The sequence below is a fragment of the Danaus plexippus genome, chromosome 2 (assembly GCF_018135715.1).
Source record: "Danaus plexippus chromosome 2, MEX_DaPlex, whole genome shotgun sequence".
Taxonomy (NCBI): Eukaryota; Metazoa; Arthropoda; class Insecta; order Lepidoptera; family Nymphalidae; genus Danaus; species Danaus plexippus.
The window spans coordinates 7675613-7697610 of record NC_083537.1 but is presented as its reverse complement, the minus strand read 5'-3'; the positions used below and the strand labels follow the sequence as shown (position 1 = coordinate 7697610).

The window sequence follows — 21998 nt, the reverse complement described above, 5'->3', positions numbered from 1 at the left end:
TGTACACATTAAGCAATTTGTTCGACATCTATAATTATATTTAGATTATATAGATTTATTTTCAATATGAAATGTATTGTGGATGGAAAATGAAACTAATTTTAGACAAGCCCTTGTTCGCGACAGGTAGATCAAAGACGACATTACCATATACCTGACCGCGCATAAACAATGTAGCGAAGCCAATTCCTCAGATGATTCGTATTGTAATTTTTGAATAATTAATGAATATTTTATATAATATGAATGCCAATATACGTTTTATGGTATTACAATAGGCATAAACCGACTATGAACACATCTTACTGGCTCGTTACTATATTATACGAAAAATATATTATAGAGTAGACTTAAGTGATTGTATTTAAATGAAACTAATATTTTTCGGATAAACTACGCGGATTTTTATTATTTAAAATACTACATAATCCCGACGTTTCGGTTACTTTTCAGCAACCGTGATCATGGTTAAGTTTTTTAAATAATAAAAATCCGCGTAGTTTATCCGAAAAATATTAGTTTCATTTAAATGAATAAAACTCACGAAAATCTTAGATCTCATTAAGTGATTGTATCCAGAGATCAGATTTTTTAAATAATATATCTGGTTTAATGTAATAGTCGTCATCTTTACCCCTTGCCCCGTGTAAGGACACGGGTAAGGCAGATAAGTTATGTAAGGATATAACTTATCTGCCAAATACTATCCTTAGTATGATAGGACAAGTAAAATACCATAAATATTATATGTGAATGCGACAAATATTATTAACTTATTAGCGAACAAGTTATTAGGGAAAACATTTTATTATTTTTTAAAAACATGAGTAAGTAGTAAGTCTTAGAGTAACATGTAACGCTTCTTTGATGACGCGTCATTTAACAAACAGTCTTTGTTGGAAGATGTCATACAAGTAGCTATATTTTATAAGAAAGATTCAACTAAATTGAAAATTTTAAAAGTAGGTAATAAATGTTGCTAAGCAGTACGTCATTCTTTTTATAGTACGTCCATCATTATATACAAAGCACAGTCCGGTTCAGATATGGATGCCGTCTGCGCTGGTGCCCAAAACAACAAAACTCTGATTCGACACAAACAATTCCGTCCAGTGCTTATCGTTGAAGTTCCTGTTCCTACAGAGAAATAATTCGTTAGTATCTATGTAAATAACTTTGGATATTTTATTCTTGTGTTCCTTAATTTCGATAATGGTCATTTTCAAAGAATTTTTTTTTTTTTTTTTAATCCCACTATCATACAATTATATCCGCAATGTTTGCCTCGGGGAAGTATATTTGCATCTTAAAGATTTTCTCTAATATTGTTATTGTTAAAAAAAATCTTACGTCATGTATTGATGACGTGCGCGTATTTTTTGGTAGTAAATGGTCCCAAAAAGGAGACTTATAAAATAAAAAATCTAAATAAGGGAAATTTATAAAAGACAATAATGTTCAATCTATGGTTTACTTCTTAATCTAAGCAGACTGTCTACTGCGTTTATAAGTAAATAATACCATCTTTCTTCATATATATTAAAAAAAATATTTTTACTGAAACTTATGATACAAATATATTTAATTACAGTTTAGAATAAAAACTATTAAGATAATTAAGAAAAAAATATAAATCTTATTTTACAACTTAAGGAAAACAGAAGTTTACGACGTTTTTTTGCTTGTAGTTTAACTGAAACGTGTTCCACTTTAAGTAAGTTTAATCAATTTATATCAATTATGTAAATTTTAATGCAAATCAAAATCAGTTCAAAATAAATTTTCCATTAAACGATTTGTAATCTATGTAAAAACCTGTTCTGCTATAATCAAAGAACTATCCAATATCCTAATTAATGTGACAACTATTGTAAAAAAAGTTGATACATACTGAAAACTATTTTTTAAATTTATCCATATAATGACGCCCTCAATTATCAATTACAATTTTTTATGGACACTTAAAATGTTATAGGGCATATTATATTACAAGCCCACATAGTAATTTGCGTGTATTTGCGCACACGACTGTCGACCCTTTGTAAAGAACCCTTCACCTTTCACCCTTGTCCATGGGTCAATATCAATGCAACCCCCTCAATCATCCAGCGATTTATCTTTCAACATTTTGTCAACGACGTAATGATTAATAATATGAATTTTAATGATATTCACAAAAAAAAATTGAAATGTTTATCATCCGATTCATTTCATGGTCTCTTAAAACATTTGTATAGATAATATTATGGTAGTTCCATTATATAATAACCATAAAACTAACAGTTTGTAAATGTTTACAAACATAATTAATCAGTTATAATAAATTATTCAGTGACTAAATGTAGCCATTATTATAATGATATGTAAATCACCAACGGGCATAAAGCTTAAGTTTTAAAGGCAGGTCTCCTTGCTACAATCCAGAGCTCATTTATTCAAAAAAACAATCTAAAATCTAAAATTCAATAACAACGGGATATCGTTTCCCATGGACGGGAATAAAACGCGTGGGGCGGCATTTTATATAGACAGGGCTTGCGTCCAAACAGCCACTGTCAAACGAGAGCTCTCTGTGTACACACGGCCGCCGATCCTCATCACAGTAACAATTTGTGCCAAAATATCAAGGAATAATTGCGTAAACAAGGATAATGAGAGTAGGTGGAGCCGTCGTCGCTCGTACGCCCCTCTAACTTTTTCTCGTCGTCTGGGCGGTGCAAAGAGCACGCCTTGACTTTGAAGCGTTCGAACGCGCCAGCCTAACACGCTCTACAGACATGCCGACGGCATCTCGCCGACGGTCAAACTAAACAAACATTTTATAACATCTAATGCGAAAAGTGAATCAAAGTTTCCACCGATATGACCTCACCGTCAATTAGCGAACGATAGAAATCGCTAGCTGTATCGCTATTTTAATTGACTCTGTGATATTTTTATGAACTGCAATATGTAAATATGCCAAAACATGTTCTCAGACCAGAATTACGAATATACTGCTTATAAGTAATAGTGATTTAGTAATATTTCGGAAAAGACATTCCCGCGTGTTTAAGTGATTAAAAATGAAACCGAATCTGAAGGATGTAGTGTTACCAACATGAAAAAGCAGAGAGTCGCTATTGGAGAAAAACACAGAATGCACATGCATCTAGCTGCCATATATTTTTTGCTAATACTTATCTTCAAAATCGCAAGGTAAGCGGACTTATAACTGTAGCAGTAACATTTATTTATCCAATACTGAATCTTATAATAAGGGTATTAAGTCGCAAGTTGCATGCTGAATGAATATTTGATAACAATATAGTTAAACGGCAGAAGTATAAGGCGTCGCAATGAATACAAAACTAAGTCATCACGTCACTTATAATGCGAAAACCGTTTAAGTATACGGCCCAATGAATAACGGCGGCATAATGAGAACGCATGGTAATGAATGCAAATTTAAAAGGTGACAATCATTTGTCGGCCCACCCAATACTGAGAAGATTTACCGAGTAAACAAATAAGAAACGATATCCCACTGCACGTGGTCGGATAATACGCGGGCTGTTTATCAGCTGAATTATATTCTGACAGATTTTCTTTATCTATAATATCTTCGTAAATTTAAAAGTTTTAGAAATAGCTTAGAATCAAATTAAACACGAATATAATACTATTTACGGAAACAAATGTTAGTATGAAAATAATTGAGATATAGATGTATTTAAGAGATTTAAGTCTTTCGAGGGTATTCATTTAAATGAAACTAATCTTTTTCAGATAACTACGCGTATTTTATTAGTTTGAAAACTACATACTCCCGACCTTTCAGTTAGTTTGCAGCAACCGTGATCACGGGCAGTCGAGATGTGAAGGTCCTACATTCACATCTCGTCTAATAAATTACGCATAGTAATCCGAAAAATATTAGTTTCATTTAGCCGTATAAGTTTTTTGATACAGGTGCCTTTCATCTTTGTATTTTTTCATACAGCTTTTTAATTTTTATGTTTTTGTTACTGAAAATTTATATGAATTTGTAGCCCAAATCAATCAGAAGGCGGATAGTGAAATAAAGTAGATTAAAAGACAAAACGATAAAAAAGCAGTATTAAGAGATCACATATAAATTTAAAATATTGTAATTTTAGCTATTATCGTACCCCAAGTAAAATATATGTAGATCCAAATACGAAATTCTTTATAACCATTTTAAACCTCAACAAAAATCGATTTCAATTATTACAGGTTACTGTCAATAAATATAAAGGAGGTTTTTTAAATCTTTTTAAGAATACAACAGTATGGTACAAATTGTTTAAGTCTGCACTTAATGAAATACCCTTTATCTCTTTAATTTATTGAGACATCGATACAGAAAGTATGTTATCGTAGGAACTAATTGCATATATTGGTAACACTTTTAAAAATACCTACATGTTCCCTACAAAGTATATTATAAAACCAAGCAAATAGATATAAGCATGGCTACATTGCTGGTACATGGAATTTCAATCAGAAGGTTCCATATATAAATTCAAAAAGACCTAAGACCATTTCATTTTAAAGTAAAAACATACAAAATATGCATGTAATAGAGGTCCTTTTTGCGTCCCAGAATTTGGATAAGGTCTTTATGCATCCGCGGATTGGTGTAGAGAAAAGTATTTGCAGAATTGTCGGCACGCAGAGAGAAGCAAAGCAAGTAGCTGTAATTTGTATTGAAATAACCTTTCTGAATGACTATCGTAGCATTTCATCAGTCCAGCTCCGACATCAGATTTATTATTTTTTTACTGGCTTGGTCTTAAAGCACGAAATTATTGTTTTTATCTCGACGGTAGGAATTTTCATAGCAATTATATTAAGCTCAGGCAGGAGTTTTAATTGGATCACAGAGTTTAACGACTCGTTGGAAAAAGCTGTTGAACGCATCGGTTAATTCTCTTATAGATCAGTAAAAAATACTAATCTCGAAACTTCAGGGCTTTTAGACAAGAGAAATGTTAAATATTTTACAACCATTTACGTTACTGTAATATCGAGTTTCTAAGTTACATATGTTTTACTTATTATATGTTAACTGCTTACAACAGTGTAAGTATACACACAGGTGTATAGTAAATGCCTAATGTTCACTGACTTTTCATCCGCGACATTATTTCTAGATTTCACTGTGCTCCGATTGTGTTATAGACTTATTATAGTCGATTAGAATCTGCTATAAGCTAAATTTGATTGAATCTATCGAGTCATTTCAAAGGAGAAAAACAGTCATATCTAGGAACATTAAACAGTAGTACCCCTACTAATATTCATATTTAATAAGTTTTGAGTTATTTTCAATGAACGAACAATTCTTAAGTAATCCTTTAAGACAATAAATTATGAAACACTCAAGGTATATAAAATGAAAAAAAAAATTGTATTACGGGAAAGTGTTAAATAATGAAAATACGATGCAGAAATGATACAATGATTATGGCGAGTGCGTATTATTAAGATCATTTAGCTGGTTGTTCTTCAACCTTTAATGACACCGGCATTCTCTTGCCGTGGGAAAGTGTAGTACAAGTTGTGTAAAGACGGAAAACACTGTTTAACTTTGGTTTTAGTGATCCTCCGTTGAATCGTGAAAACTCGCAACAGACATACATTACATACATATTATGTTTCATGTAGATCGGGTAACATATATACTATTTACCAATTTAGCATATATTCATTAATTATTATCCTTACATATTTTTTTTTGTAAAATAAACATTATTATAATATATTGCACGTAAAAATATTTTAAAAATTATGATCTTCATAAGTGCATTTGAATATTGACGTTAAAAGTATATAACTTTAAAATAAAATTACTGTATGGAACCTTTATTCATACATTTATATATTCAAGAGTACAATTAACTGATAACAGGACTTCTCGGAAGTTAAATAGACGTGTAAACACCTTAAACTATAACAAACTTCAATACACGCATTATAACCCTTTTAAATGGAATCAGTACGTCAAACAAGCTCTTGTTTAAAAATATATCCTTGACGTCCGTCTGTCAACGAGTTAGGAAAGCATTCTTTTAGATAAGGTTTCAAACGTAGTTTAAATATTACGCCATATTAAGAGCAAAGAGAAATTTTATAAGACCACGAGCTTGAATGGATCCTGAAGTGTTTTATATTTTGTTCACTCTTTATCTTAAATTGCCCGAGTGTCGAATCACGTGCTGTCTCTGTCATCAGGTCATCTGTCACAGCTGACACCGTTCAAGTGCGGACGTGACATAAGCTGTCACGACGTCATCTATTTAAACAATAAACAATTTTAAGAAGCAGTAATAATATTTTGGTTGAGCTTAGATTACAACTATAGATGCTTTAAAAAATCTTTTTTAGCAATATTTTTTATGAAAAATATTAATATCTTGTACGTAACTAAGGATGATAAATATATATCACAGATTCAGAAAGCGATAAATATTTTTAAATTTACTTTTTCTATTATTTATCACATTAATAAATGGTATGGAAGCTCAACATACACATGTATCTGTTACTCCTGAGATAATTTTAATGACAACAAAATATTTAACAGGAATTCTATAACATTCCACTCCAATATCGAGAACCGGAGGCCAAAAATAATAATTAAAATCCTTTAAATAATTCCAACGTGACATACTTAAAAATATTTGTCCCAACCCGGGGTCGAATACAAATTGTTTCATTAACAAAATATTTTAGGACCGTGTGATATAGTTTGTTAATATAATTAAATTATAACAACATTTTATAGGAAGCATTTACAGAAAGTTACATTCTAAATTGAAATAAAATTACACTTTTATACAATTATCAATATAAGTTTCATTTGCTTTTATCGTGTTGAACTAAATTTGACAATTAGTAAATTATAAGTTGCGAAATAAACGAAAGACCTGCCAGCAATTTTGAATATATTATCGGCAAAACTACATACATATTATTAATATGGATATAAAATGGCATATTACATGAGCTATGTATTAGATGAATTAAAAAATATATTAAATTCGTTATATGATTTAATATAAACTCATTAGATTTTTATCTGAAAAGAAACTAAAAAAAAAAAATGTTAAAAATTTGTACGATGTGAAAAACGATTTTTTTGTTTCAAAATGTAGTTTCAATATATGTAGGACTATAATATAAAAATTGTTTTCAGTTCTAAAGACAACATTCTTCCTCATCAACTTAAACTCAGTTCTACACTCACTTGTCGTCTTATCGGAGGGCTGACCAGAGAACAAAGATCCGTGTGTCACAGCTCTCCAGATACTGCCGCTATTGCTTTAGAAGGTCTACAAATGGCGGTTAAAGAATGTCAACATCAATTCCGATGGCATCGCTGGAACTGCTCCAGCCTTTTGACCAGAAGCACTAATCCACATAATAGTGCTATAATGAAAAGAGGTTAGTAGAATTATTAAACAAGTTTTTAGATATTTTGTAAATCAGATATCATATGAGTAAAAATTTAAAAAAAACACATAAAAGTTCACATTTCAGATACAAATTCACAAACGTATTACTTCGACTTTTAAATAAATTCACTGGGTTTCGATTGTTTAATTATTCGGCGTAATAAAAACTTCAAAACGACAATAAAGATACTTATTTATTTATGAACCTCTGTCGCAAATGGGCCGCCAATGACTTTGTAGGCATCGAGAAAACGTAGGTGGCAGCAATCAACAACATGACGCCAAACCAGTCTTAAAGCTTAGTACCATAAGAAAATTTTATTAAAATAAACGCAACTAAATTTTCAAACCAATCGCGATCGGCCATTACAATCCGAATTTATTACGACGAAAAATTATACACGCATATTAAGACCCTCCGGACGGAGCGTATTATGTTCCTGCGGTATTAACTGATGGTCGTAAGTCTTTATGTCTATATCTCTGGGTGTGAAAAGGCTTTGTTGATCTCATTTTTTTCCACAATCATCGCACACGTTGACGCGGAAATTTACGAGCATGGATGATGGGAGACAACAAATAATAAGACAATTCTCGGCCAGGTGGGTCCGCTTCTGCGTCCGCGATTTCACGCTACGTGTGGGTCCGACGACCAAACCAATCGCTCCCTGCGGCTCGAACCTTGCTAGCCAATTAATATTCAACCTGGTATTATCTGAACTAAATCCATTTCCTTAATATCTTTTTACATGTGAAAACTGGAATATTGAGATTATGTAAAAATTATTACTTTAAATTTGCCTAAAACTTTACCTATAAAACGTTTTGTTTAGGATATAATTTGACATGTGTTATGCTTAAATTAGTTGAAAGGACCATTGTTACCCTAACATTGTGCACTATTAGCACTATTAATACTCCGTAACAACACCTTCCGGCCATTCCGTTTAAATTGAAAATAATAAAAAAATAGCGTATCTAAATAGTTAAACATCTTTCTTGACTTGTCCATTGTTAAGACATGAATTGAACGAAGGAAGAAATTGGAGATTTTTTTTAAGGAAAATCGAGAGCTGATTTTAAATAGAATAATGCGATCGATGATCTATGAAGAAAGACTATAATGAGAATTGGACTTTTTTTAAGATGTGATACGTCGATGAAAGAAGATGCGTGATATTTAGAATAGAAAGCGGAATTGGTTCCGCTTCCTCGAGATCCTCCACACATTGTTAGTGATCTTGTTGTATGTCATGCTAGCACAATACATTCAACATAATGTAAAGGATTTAATGATCTTTGTAAAGCTAATGAGGCAATTGTAGGAAAAAGTTATCCACAGGCGTTAATAGTCGCTGATGGATGTGAGATTACGACTTGAATACCAGACGAATATGACATGAGAGAATGGCGCACAACAAGACCCAGGGTGGCAACTTAGTGAGCGTCGATACAAATCTGACGGCGGCGCAAGCGCACGTGACCTGAATACGCGATGCGAATGTCTCATAAAAAAGTGACATTTATTGGCATTTTATATCAACCACATGTCAACAGGTGACGAAGTGGCGACAATAAAGTATTATTATGATGCTGCAAAAACTGAGATGAGTCGTTATAAGACGTTATCTGTCGGTTTGTCGTGGGAACATTTTCAACATCTTTATTATACGAAACCACTTATTGTGTACGCCTTCGCTCAGTCTTAACCATTTAAAACGATGATCTCAAATAGGATTACGTTTAAGAGGTAGCGTTATCGATGCCCTAAAACAACAGATTTAAATTACAATAAGAATGGGACGTGTCAAAATGTGTCACTCCGATGAGGTCTGCCCTTCTAATGTCCATGATAACATCTCAAAGTGCGTTACCGAATCGTGCTCCTTCAGATGACTCTCAACTGTGAGAAAAAACACAAAAGGTCCCATAAAAATATGAATTTGTCCAAAGTACTTCAATGTTCGGACGTGACGTGAAGTGGATTTTTTGTCGAATAGATGTCTCTTTGTTCCCTTGAGGATTATAATACCGTTTTAAGGGGTTAATTAAGTTGAGAACAGTGAGGTTGCAGAATAATGAAGGGCTATTGATAGACTTGACTTGTAAAAAAGTTAATGGGTAAGAGATTGGAGAGTAATCTGAGGTTTCTATAATTGTGTTTAGACTGTTTTAAAACTATACAAGATTAAATATGTTATTTTAAGTTAGTTCTGTATGTATATTGTAATGTTATTGTTAGTCCTACAGTAAGTACCTAATGTATAAAAAATACAAATACAAAATATTCTCATTCTAAACTATCGGCAAACAATTAATGTAACCAAAATGATTGTATTCACTATTCTCAAGGTGCTTGAGAGCAAAAGTATGAAAATGTAGTATCTAACGACCTGCAAGCGTGGCTGGTCATCGTTGCGGTAATTAGCAATTCGCAACGCCCAACCTCGTACAAGCCTTAATTGGGCAAAAACCTTCTCAACTTAATTCCTAATTAATGGATGTTTTGACCTAAAGACTTTTTTTTTGCCAAAAATGATTAAATAATCTGCAACTCGTTTTGACCCACTCTTGTTTTAAATGGCTAAAAGGCAATTCTTAGGCATCTTCAGATTTTTTAAGTATTGTAATTTCATTATCTTTTGCCTGCTCGTTTCTTGTGCCCTTCCATTTTATTATTCCAGCTATTAAAAATAAATATAATTGCAATTAATAAGCATTTTGATTATATAATTTCACTGAAATAAGATTTCCGAACTTATCTGCATGTAATTAAGTCTCCAATAAAATTTTATAGCAACAAATTTATTTATATTAATAATTTTATTGCCATTCGACTCACGCACCTTTAACGATCTTGAAAAACAAAACAAACCACGAGGGAGGTCTTAATAATGTGTATTAAGTTTACTACAAACGGTCGCCATATACAGTGAATATTCTGGAGAAATCCATGTGTATTCATAAATTTTTGGCACCAGATTGATATCCTATCAGGCTGTAAGCGAGAATCGTCTAGAAAAAATATCTTAACAAAGTGCAGAATCGTAAATTACACAGACGTGAGCAAGCGCAAGTCTCAAATACCATGTTATACAACACGGAAAAAGTCGACCACCGCCGTGCCTATCGGAAAAACTTATCAATATGCGCATTTATTTAAATAAATGTCCATTCGAGCGTACATTTTTAAATAAAGAACAGAGATGAAAATAAAACGTTCAATATGATAATTAAAATTTGTATTTACTTAGGAGCGCTGTGAATTTTTTTACCGTACGGCGCCGAGTCGCCGTATATGGACCGAATGGTGATTTGCCAGTTTAATCCGCGATTCGAGGAATCAAAGTGGCACTGAAATCGTTCAGATCACCTGTCCCAGTGATACACGGTCTTGCTTTTTATAAACGTACTGTCCCATAACTCCCTAATTATATAAAGAAACAAATGAATTATATCGAATAGAATCGAAACATGAATTACACCTGAACATGGTAAAACTCTTATTTACACACATAAATTATACAAGAGCTAAATTTTACTTTCAGATACTCCTTGTCTTGTTAATCAACATACCTTTTTCTGAGAGTTTTATCGAAAATAATTACATGTCATGCATTATTCAGACACTGTAAAAAACAAAGACATACAAGTGTAAGGGAAAATTTTTAAATTTGTCACCCGTTTGAAACGCAGAGCAATCGTTTAAAAACCGGCAATCGAATCGGAATGACTTAAATAAAATTTGTTTTATTAACCATATTAAAAACTAGAAAGTGCAATCAAATATTGCATTTTAAAATCAAAATATATTAAAATTATACACAATACAAATATACATAGGTTACTTATTAATAAAACTTTGTTGACATGCTATAAATAAAATATATAAAAATATATTAAAGCAACTCAACGTTCACTTATCATGAGATTCAGTGAGGAACTATAAATCGTTGCCTATCGACTGTATCGCGTCTCCGTGGATCGACAAATATAAATTTGTCAATGTTGAAAAAAGCTTTATAAATAAACAATAAAAAGTCCCTATTTGGTTAGTAGACCGTAACATACAAAGCGCGTCGATTTAGCTTGATAGTGTAATATTTTAAATTACGATACCTATGTGCATTCGATAATCCTTCGCAGATGCGACTTTTTCTTATACTCCCGTTCTTTATATATTAATACGATCATTGATTTTGTTTGTCTTTTGATTAAATTAATATTATAAAATAAAAGTTTTATTTTATGTCTGTTTTTTATCCTAATAAGTATATCATAGAAAAAATTTCATTAAAATTTAAACTTTAAAAATCTTTCATAGTATCGTTAACGAAGTTTTTCATTATTATCATATCTAGGATCTCAATATAAAGGACATTTACAAACATAGGCGTCAAATTATATTAATCTATTCTCTATAATAAAGATTATATTAATTAATGCGACCTGTAATCTTCTGAGGCTGCATTAATTCATCTGGCAAACGATCTTTCACTACCATAATGATTTATTTATAATTAATATATAACAAAAGTATCACTTTATGGCTTATTTCACACTCTTACTTGAATACTTTTTTTAGGTTTTACGATTGTATACTTACGTAATTCTTAACCAAGTTTATCAACTACATGTGACTATTATAAGAAATTTCGTGTAATTTTTTTTCTCAAAAAAACATTATTTATTTCTTTACTTCTTGACAGATAATGCTTTTCTTTGACTATTTTTAAATAATTATTAATTATAATACCTTATTATTTTACTTCTATTACGAAAATGATAACTCAAAAACCTGCATGTTTCAATACTGGTATTGCTGTTATAAATTTATAAGAATTAAATGTTTATGTTCTCATTAAAAATATCTATAAATGTAACGATAGAATTAAAATATATTTTATATGATCGTGCTATCCATATTACCATCCAGCAAACAGGTTACGTGTTTCAATACTGTTTTACAGTACAGTAATGTTTTGCTTCGCTTATTCCATCTAAACAAATTAATCGCTTACGTATATCTACATTATACGTGTTATGTTCATTTTATCTAAACATCCATAACAATCAGTATATCACAATTGGCTTCGCTGTCGGTAATCCAAAGATAACAAAAACCAATTAATCACTTGGCATAATTGAAGTAATTGGATACAGTTTAATTCAACTTATTAGATTAGCCGTAACGTTACTCACTAACAAACAATATACTTTGTTGAAACATTACAATTTTATAAACGATTACAACATGATCATGCCCGTTATTTTTGTTGGGTATTTTGATTTTAAAAAGATATAACGTGTAATAAAAAACCCAACGCAATAATACAACGCCAATAATTTAGTTTCGTATATCAATTTGAATTCCAATATCTATCTTTAATGCAAAATCAATAAACATTAAAAGGTTCAATATCGATGTGGCCGCTCGGTAACGCAATAATTGCCCATTAATCGGCCAGCTCTTAAAATCGCATTAAACCCATTCAATAGAGCACAATGAAATAGCAGGAATAGCACATTATTAAGCCGAGAGGCTTACAACCGTTCACAATTAGCTAAGCACAGGCTGGATCAGCCCTAACTCGTATGCAAATCGCAATCTTTATGGCTAAAAGATTACATTGTATGGCCAATAGCTTATCTTCGCATCTCGAATGGTTCTATTTAATTTATTGCAATAAAATAGATAAATGAGAATCTCACGTCCGCGTTTTATGCGGCGGTGAACGAGAAAGCATACTTTATAATATCAGATGGATTTTTGAGATATTACGTCAGAATTAAAATTCTCTATGAATAAGTTGCGTTACGTATGTGCTGTAGTGTATGGAGAAATTTTAATTCCTACTTTCTAAATAAAAATAATACTACAATCGAAAATATGTTTTATTTATTTGACTCGTACATAGACTTTATGTATTATTATAATAAAAACTAATATCTAAGCAGTTTTGTGTGCCATTCTTGGGCATATAAACTATAATAACGTATATTTTTTGAAAGACATTCATAAAATTTTAGTATTTATGTATGTTTTACTAGTAAAGTCTTGTAAATATTTGCTTCCTTATTATATGTAGTATAAGTAGTGGCTATTTAAACACCACAGAATGTATATGTATGGTGATCATTTCTTTTGTCGCAGTTGTTTGTATATACATATTTATACCTTTTCCTTTATTTACTGAACGTGATTTCAGTTGCGTTCTAGAAAATTCTGTAAATTCAATTTTTGCACATTTTTTTCTTATATAAAGGTATATATATAGATGAACAATTAATACTGTAAATTATTTTTAATATAGGTTTTCGTGAAGCTGCTTTTCTGTACGCTCTGACAGCGGCAGGGGTGGCACACTCTGTGGCACGCGCATGCGCCCAAGGACGCCTCATATCCTGTGGCTGCGACCCCCTGGGATACCGCACCACTCACGAGAGAGGCAGAGCAAGGGTAAACAAATGGGAGTGGAGTGGCTGTTCCCATAACCTGGCCTTCGGGATCGACTTTTCCAAGAAATTTCTAGATGTGCGCGAGCAAGTTGACGATCTGCAATCAAAGATCAATGTTCATAATAACAACGCGGGAAGATCGGTGAGTTGTATTTTACCTTCCGATTCTCTTAATCCCATTATTATTATTTATATAAGTATATGTATTGAAATGTACGAAAATAGAATAACTTTTCTTCGTTATTGTCTGTCTGTCAAATATCCAGAAACTCGATATCTTTTTCCTCAAAGTCATGATGTAATTAACATGAAAACTAAAGGTAATCTGAAAGATCCTTTGATGTCATCAGACGTAGGAACAACAAAGAGTAAATTGACACCACTAGTATAAGATAGCTCTTCAATTTCGCTATTAGATGCATCACTGCATATTCTCAGTTTGATCGGAGGGTGAATGTTTAATGAGTGTCGTGATGTGCTGCAGATTACCCTAATTAATGGAACGGGTCTTGGGAAAATATTCTTTCACTTCGACATACTCGACATAATTAAAATCAACTTATCTAAAGTACTTCCATCCTAAAATGATGCATTTATGACCGAATTTGATTGCTATACACATCATGGGCATGTAAATAATTTCTTATAAAAATTTTTGTTGAATATCACCGAAAGATATTAGATAATAAAAAATTAAACTAACTAGTAAACTAATTTCTCGTTATGCTTGTCCGATTTGACACAAAAGAATTGAATACATAAGAGTCTTTCATTAATCTTATTTCCAAAATGCAATAAAAGCCGTCCCTAGGGTTCTTTAAATGGCCCTAGAGGTGTTTAAATGGCCACAAAGGTGTCGGGAGTAAGTTACAACACATATTTAGTTGAAGAGCGGATAGTAGGCGGGGCATTATAATGATACAACTGGGTGGTCCATTGATGCTTCATTATAGAAATATTATGTAAATAGAAAACATTAGATATAAATAAATCAGTTATATATTAAGTTGTACAGGATATCTCAATTTGATGTGGACTCGTGTGATTTTCAATATCTTGTTTTTTTTCTATCCGAAACTTAATTTGTGTTCCAAGATACACTGTGAGATATTCATGGATATAAATTACAAGTAGCTTACCTATTTGATAATTTAAATTCTAAATGGGTTTAATTTTACAGCAGCACATGTTTAAAATAAACAAAGATTTAATAATCAAATGCCAACTGTTATGACAGTGCGTCTGTCACGTAAATATGTCAAGAACTGATTTGTTGTTGTCGTGCCCGCTAATCTACCGGCGATCATCAACGGGCGACAACTAAGCCAAAATACTTGACCTACCGTGGCGGATTACTTCTAATAATTTAATAGGCCTTCCGTCTAATAATAAACATGTCAAAGAGATATTAAACACAGCATTACCAACATACATTTACCTCTAACTATTCGTCTATATTCTATTATAAACTTTAATACAACCAAATAAGGTAGCAAGCTATTGTTATCGAATTAAAAAAACTTGGCAAATAATATTATATATCTGTCCGTAACAAAATCTGACATTAGTCGCATACCACGTCTCGTACTTATTTGGATTTACGGTATCATTTGGAAGGTTTTTTATAATACAAACAGCGGTTACAAATAGTTTAATTTGTAATACGTTAATTAAAACGGGTGGAATCGAGTGTCTTTTTCATATTAACTCGACTACAAACGAGTGACATTTATGGTCGTGTTATTTGATAGTTACTCGTGTTTATATTCAAAAATAGGTTTATTTCTTAAACTGTTACGCTTTAATACTAGATATCCTATTTAGAGTAAATGTAAACATATTTCAATATATGGAATTATGTCCATAAATACGGTGTTAAAGATATCTGTGCTTTAATAAACAAAGGCTTATAATTTTGCTAACAAATTTCCTCTATAAAGTGGGATTATCAGCCGTCAGGAAGGTGTCTGCAAGCTACAAATTAACAGTTTTAGTACATTCAATTAGAAAATGACAGGCTAGTTGGAGGCATTAAAATATTTGATTTGTCAGTTTTACAGTTTATATAAACATACAAATATAAAATCAAAATGTTTGTTCATTTGTTCGTGCAATTATGAAATATAAATATTATTATTGTATTCGTTAAAAATTTTTAAACGCGTATACTATTTACTTTTGAATTCATGTTTTTGAAATAAAAAATGGCGCCATATATTGTAAATTCCATATTCGACTTATATGGTCCAGTCACGAACATAATTCAATGATAATAAAATCATGTTTTATCATTTTACGTGAACCCCGTCTGGTTTATTAGATCACTCATAATTCACTATTAACATGTATTTTAATTCGACGTTTTACGACCGTTGCTATAAAACCACGTCAAAACTAATGATTGAGTAACAAAGTTGCTGTATTTTATGGACTTTGGCTGGATATACTGAAATATGGCCGATATTAAATGATAACTTATGTCTTTTATTTTGTGGGAATTTGTGCTTTAGTATTTAGTAAACCAGGAATATAACGATCGCTACTCCTGACGACACATTTTCAGTTTATCGGTTATAAAGTAATGCTGATATTACGAGATTCTAACAGCTCCCATAATCTCTAACAGCTCCCATAATCTTGCGCGACTGTTATTTTTAATTAATATATAAAACTGTACCTAACAAATGAATGATGAATGTGATAACGAAAATCGATAATCTTTTCAATGTGCCATTTGTTACATATGTATAATGACGTGGTGTAAAGAATGCTTTGGCTTATAAATGGCCTCAAATAGACATTATGAGGGTAACACATAGTGGAAAATTTACCCATCTTGGTCGGTGGTCCCGGACCCCACATTTGATTGTTCGAGCGGCATTTTACATTTTGTTTTGTTGCTACATAATTAACAGCCTCCCAGTGAGATCTCTGTTAGACACGCTCTCTTATAATAACCTCCGATGATATTTTTATTAATATCGAGATGCCGACGCTCACACCGCACCAAATACTGAAGTGAATCGGGACTGTTTATTTTTTTTATGTGATGTTCAATGTCAAATAAGGTATTCACATTTTATCTTCAATAAATATAAAAATAAATAATTATAATACATTTTTGTAATACAATCGTATTATATTTTTAAATTTTTCTTTGAATAACTTATGTAATAAAAAGCATCTAATGTTAAATATGTTATCATATGAAAAAATAAGAATGAAAATTTAAAAGCATCTTTTTATAAATTACCAAAAATTATCTTCAATTCTATAGATTAATAAAAAATATGGAAGCCTATAATTTAATTGGAAACAACTTTTAAACACTACCATATCAGTATTATTTCAAAATTTAGTATACCAAAGTAAATTAAACATTTTTAATCGTAAATAATAAAGTGACGAAAATAAATAAAATTTCCTATAACAAAATATTCATGACGGTGTAACATAGCTCTTAGTCATAAAAGCCTTCGTCTCAACCCACATAAGATATTAGGTACCACATTAGAGAGCCGAGGTGATAATTACGTTACAAAAAATCTATTCAATAAGTTAATATTTCAGTTGTAGATGACTCCGTGTTTATGCTACTTCTAATACATAGCTATCAGGTTTGTTGTGATGTGGAATCTTCTTAAAGTTGAGATGTAAAAAAATATATATAAAAAAAACTCTTATCAACTATCAATAATAGTTTTGAAACAAAAGTAGTATTATTATAAAAATACTTCAAGAGTAGACGACTTATTCCGGCAAAAAATATTATTAATTCGAAGCATTGCAACGATATTTGGACACATTCATAATCAACCTTTGGCTTAAAAATTTTATATGTTTTTTTTTTACATTGTACAATCATGTAGTTCATATGCGAAAAGGCAAGATAATCAAAAAAATCTAAGCATAAAGGTAAGCCGTTTATTTAGCCTATAGTTGCCGCAATGCAGGAAAAAATATAAGAAATCAAATAAATTAATGGAAAACATATATAAAATTTTTATCTTTCGCAACTGTTAGGCAACCTCGGCACAGTTTTGTACGACTTCTGTAATGCGATATACTTGTAAGTGTCAAATAGGACGTCTTCGCACGATTGCTGTAATAGCGAACTGAAATCATTCCTTTCGGGGCTAATTACATTATCATACATTTCATTTTAAGTCTCACATTAATTTATATTAAAGTCCCTAATTCTTATTTTTTTTTTAATTTTCTTTTTCACATATAAAATCCTAGAAAACATTTCTCTTTACAGACGTCGTGTGCGGTTATACCAATACTTAATTTGATCGGATTAGTCGCGGTCTTAAGGCGATCCACGTTAGTCACTCCGCTAATCGTCTTGCAGATTAAGTCGAGATTCACGATAAATTATTTAACATTTTACATTAAACATAAAAGCTTTAGATATTTGTACGACTCGCTGAGACCGAGTAATGGCCGCTCTTATATGGGTGTAGTTGCAACGTTTATCTCAAACTCCGGCCTTCGAGGTAGTTTTATTTACTACATTTCGATTAAAATACTGATAGGTGTGCTTTAATGACCAGAACAAATAATTCCTTATTGCACTGGTTTTACTCCATATAATAATAATATGTATGTCATCAATATATATTTTCTGAAGTATAACACATTACCGACGTATAATTTTATATAGTTGTTTTAGTTTCCCATTTGTAATAAATATGAAGTATTTAATTTAACTAAATCAGCTTTAGTCAACGATATCACCCTCTTGTACTTTTTAAATATATTCAAAAAAAAAAAATTAAAAAATTTGCCAACCCACCGGCAACTCCACCTTGAGTCTATATAAAATGTCTCAACACAAAATATATTTTAATGGCTTGTCTGAGCAGCATTTTCTTTATACATAATATATATTTTTTAAATATTAATCACTGATTTTGGTTTGAAAGAGTAACAGTCATCTTTCCATAAAATACATTAATCCCGATAGCCTTTATAATATAAGTAACAGATTCCATTATGGAGTTTTTACATTTCGGAAGCTTAAGGACATAAATAATGATAAATTTATGATAATACTAACCTCTAGACAAAGTCACCTTTACTCCGTTGTTTATGAACGGACTAAATTACACAGTAAAGATCTTTTTAATTGTAGTTATCTTTATAATGATAGGTTAGGCTCAACCTGTCATTATGTGTCTAGTTTTTGCTACTGCTATGATAAATATTCAGCTTTAGAATGTGTTAATGCGTAACGGCTTGCCACATAAATTTTGCATGAAAATAATATTAATATTATTTTCTGTAACGGTACCTTTATTTTTTCGTAATTTAAGAAATAACTAAAGATTTAATTTATTAAGGAACCACTCTCTTCGATTATATCAAACTTTTGATAGTATATATACATTGAATGCACCTATTGATCTAAAAATAGATTGTGCTGTCTAGAGCCATAAAAACGATAACAATATTCGGAATTTAGTGTCACTTCGTTTATATCACGGTCCAGTTGTATTTGATAAGTGTAATACCAACATAGAACCTGTAGAATGAAGTGGTGTGTCTGTTTCGGGCCTGAGTCGCTCCGAGGCTCGTATTAGACCGCCGTATTTCACGAACCGCCCGCCGAGGTGAGAACATAATAAGCGGTTTGGGGCCATTTTTAATATTCCGGCTTCATTACGACGTATTACATACGTCTTGGGTGGCGAATTCTATCGCGAACGCTCTTAATGCTACGTTATTAAGGCCCGCAGGATCGAAAGGCGGTCCGGGACGCCGATTTATTTGAATTTTTGCTCCGACTCAATTTGGGAAATTGTTCCGCCGGCGGCGTTCGCGAAATTAAGACGTCAGCGTGATTGCAGTGAGGCGTTTAATTATGTAAATGTTATGAACTAGAGGTGGCTTAATCGCGTAATTGTACCAAAGATGCGGTCACGTATGTCGATACTGCATGAATATATGTAAATATAAAATACATGTAACTTTTTTTATGGACCGATTAAAAATTTATATTTTGTTCGTAACGGTAAAGCCTAACAGTTAATTGATATCACTGGTTACGTTAACAACATTAATTAAATTTGATACCAACTGTGGATAATTAAGACAAAAAATTCTTGGCTATTTTAATCACAAGATATAAAAATACAGCTATTAATTATAAACGGCAAAAACATAAGAATATTTATTCGCAGATACTCTCATCTCATATGGAGGTACGATGTAAGTGTCACGGGCTGTCTGGGAGCTGTCAATTAAGGACGTGCTGGAGGACCACGCCCGACTTCAGAATCGTAGCGTCTACAATTAAGCGAGAGTATCGTAAGGTTCGTTTGATATAAATTTTTGTACTTCGTATTTCACAAATTGTTTTAAACGTATTCTTTTACAGAAGTCGAAAATAGATAGGTGATAGTTTCCCTGTTTTTGTTTAGGTTTTTTTTTATTATTTAAATTTCAAGTTCACATAAAAATAATAATGACTTCATTAAAGGCATTAGTCGTGGCGCAAGAGGAGTTAAACAATAGCCCTTCAGTACTTCGTGGGCGTCCTCGTGGTAGAAGGCGAAGTCGTGCTAGACCGGCACCGAAAACAAGCCTAGTCTTCTTGGAGAAGTATGTGTTAACGGCTAAATAAATGACCTATTAGTCCCGTTTTAAAAAAATCATGTAATATCTTTTACACGTCCCTTCATTTGTTTGTTTTTATTTTAATAAGGAAATTTACCTCCCCAGGTCCCCAAGTTTCTGCGAAGCAGATCCTAAGATGGATTCCGCGGGTACATCGGGAAGGATTTGTCGTATGGGAAGAACCTCTCGTACGGGCTCATGTGATCTGCTCTGTTGCGGTAGAGGTCACGATTTAATAAGAAAGTCCAGTATCAAACCATGCAATTGCACGTTTCACTGGTGTTGCAGAGTCGACTGCCAGAAATGTCAAGATGACAAATGGATTGCTATGTGCAAGTGAAGCTACTTCATCTTTTTGATAATTACTTCAGTTATTCAGATGTTGAATTTGCGGTTCTATTTTCATAGTAGTATCGAACGAAACATAAATTATCAAAAGACACTTTATATTTTTTTGTATTTATTTATTTCTTACATTCAGTATTAAACATGTTTGATAATAATCAATTAAAGGAGTAACTGAAGCAATCAATTTCCGCATAAAAATAAATAAATACCTCATATATTTTTTTAGTTTCGGCTAGGTATTTTATTCGTCTTTTATTTACATTTTACAAAAGTATAAGTCAGCCCAGTCTGAACCGAGACATTTTTTTACAGAAGACATTTTTTATTATTTAAGAGTTAAATTAATACTTTTAAAGTCAAGTGACCTTTAAGGCTTGCATACTCCCGAAGCACATACACCCAAAGCTCAAATTATAAACCATTAGGTAATATATAATGCAATATAAAACGCATTATAAATACTCGTACTCATTCGTTAGTCTAGCACAATTTATAAATTATTAAAGATTATAATAATTATATCCTGTAATAAGATATTAAAGTGAATTTGTTATAGCTATGTCTGAACAGTATTAAAACTATAAAGTATAAGACATTTGTAACTTTTTATCATTATCATGTATAGGTACTTCATGAAATATTTAACTAATTAGCATTCACGTAAAGACACATTCCTCTGTAAATACTGTGTTTCCCAATTTTCGTCATTCCGTATTCGTATATTATTAGTATTTATTTTCTTTAAGGCTATTGTATCGTTTATAGCAATAAATTAAATAAAATTATCTTTGTTTTATTATTAGTTTTTCCTGAATTTTTATTATATGCGAAATATTTAGATATACTTCTAAAGTATTTCAATATTTTGTTCATTCTTCATGGTCCCGACATGAACTGCAATTATTTTATTACTTCCGTTTAATTTCGTCGTCGACTTGAGAGTCCCTTTTGAACTGCTCCGACGCGCATTCAATGGCTATTGTAATTTTTGTAATATATATTTTTAAAACAGTGTTTATTGAAAAAAAATTATAATTTTAAAAAAGTTTTATCAAATAACTAATAAGTAAGTTAACAGTTTTATAGAATTTTTTAAATCAAAAGTTTCAC

At 31.5% G+C, this 21998-nt stretch overlaps 1 protein-coding gene across 1 annotated transcript; it reads left to right on the top strand.

Moving 5' to 3' along the window:
• The first annotated feature begins 2771 nt into the window (after window positions 1-2771).
• On the top strand, window positions 2772-21628 carry LOC116779675 (protein Wnt-10b). The gene is made up of 6 exons (XM_032674070.2): window positions 2772-3198; window positions 7202-7449; window positions 13775-14061; window positions 20105-20236; window positions 20404-20525; window positions 20646-21628. Exons 1-6 carry the CDS (start codon window positions 3101-3103, stop codon window positions 20878-20880), a joined length of 1122 nt encoding a protein of 373 aa, XP_032529961.1. The 5' UTR covers window positions 2772-3100; the 3' UTR covers window positions 20881-21628.
• Window positions 21629-21998: the final 370 nt, after the last annotated feature.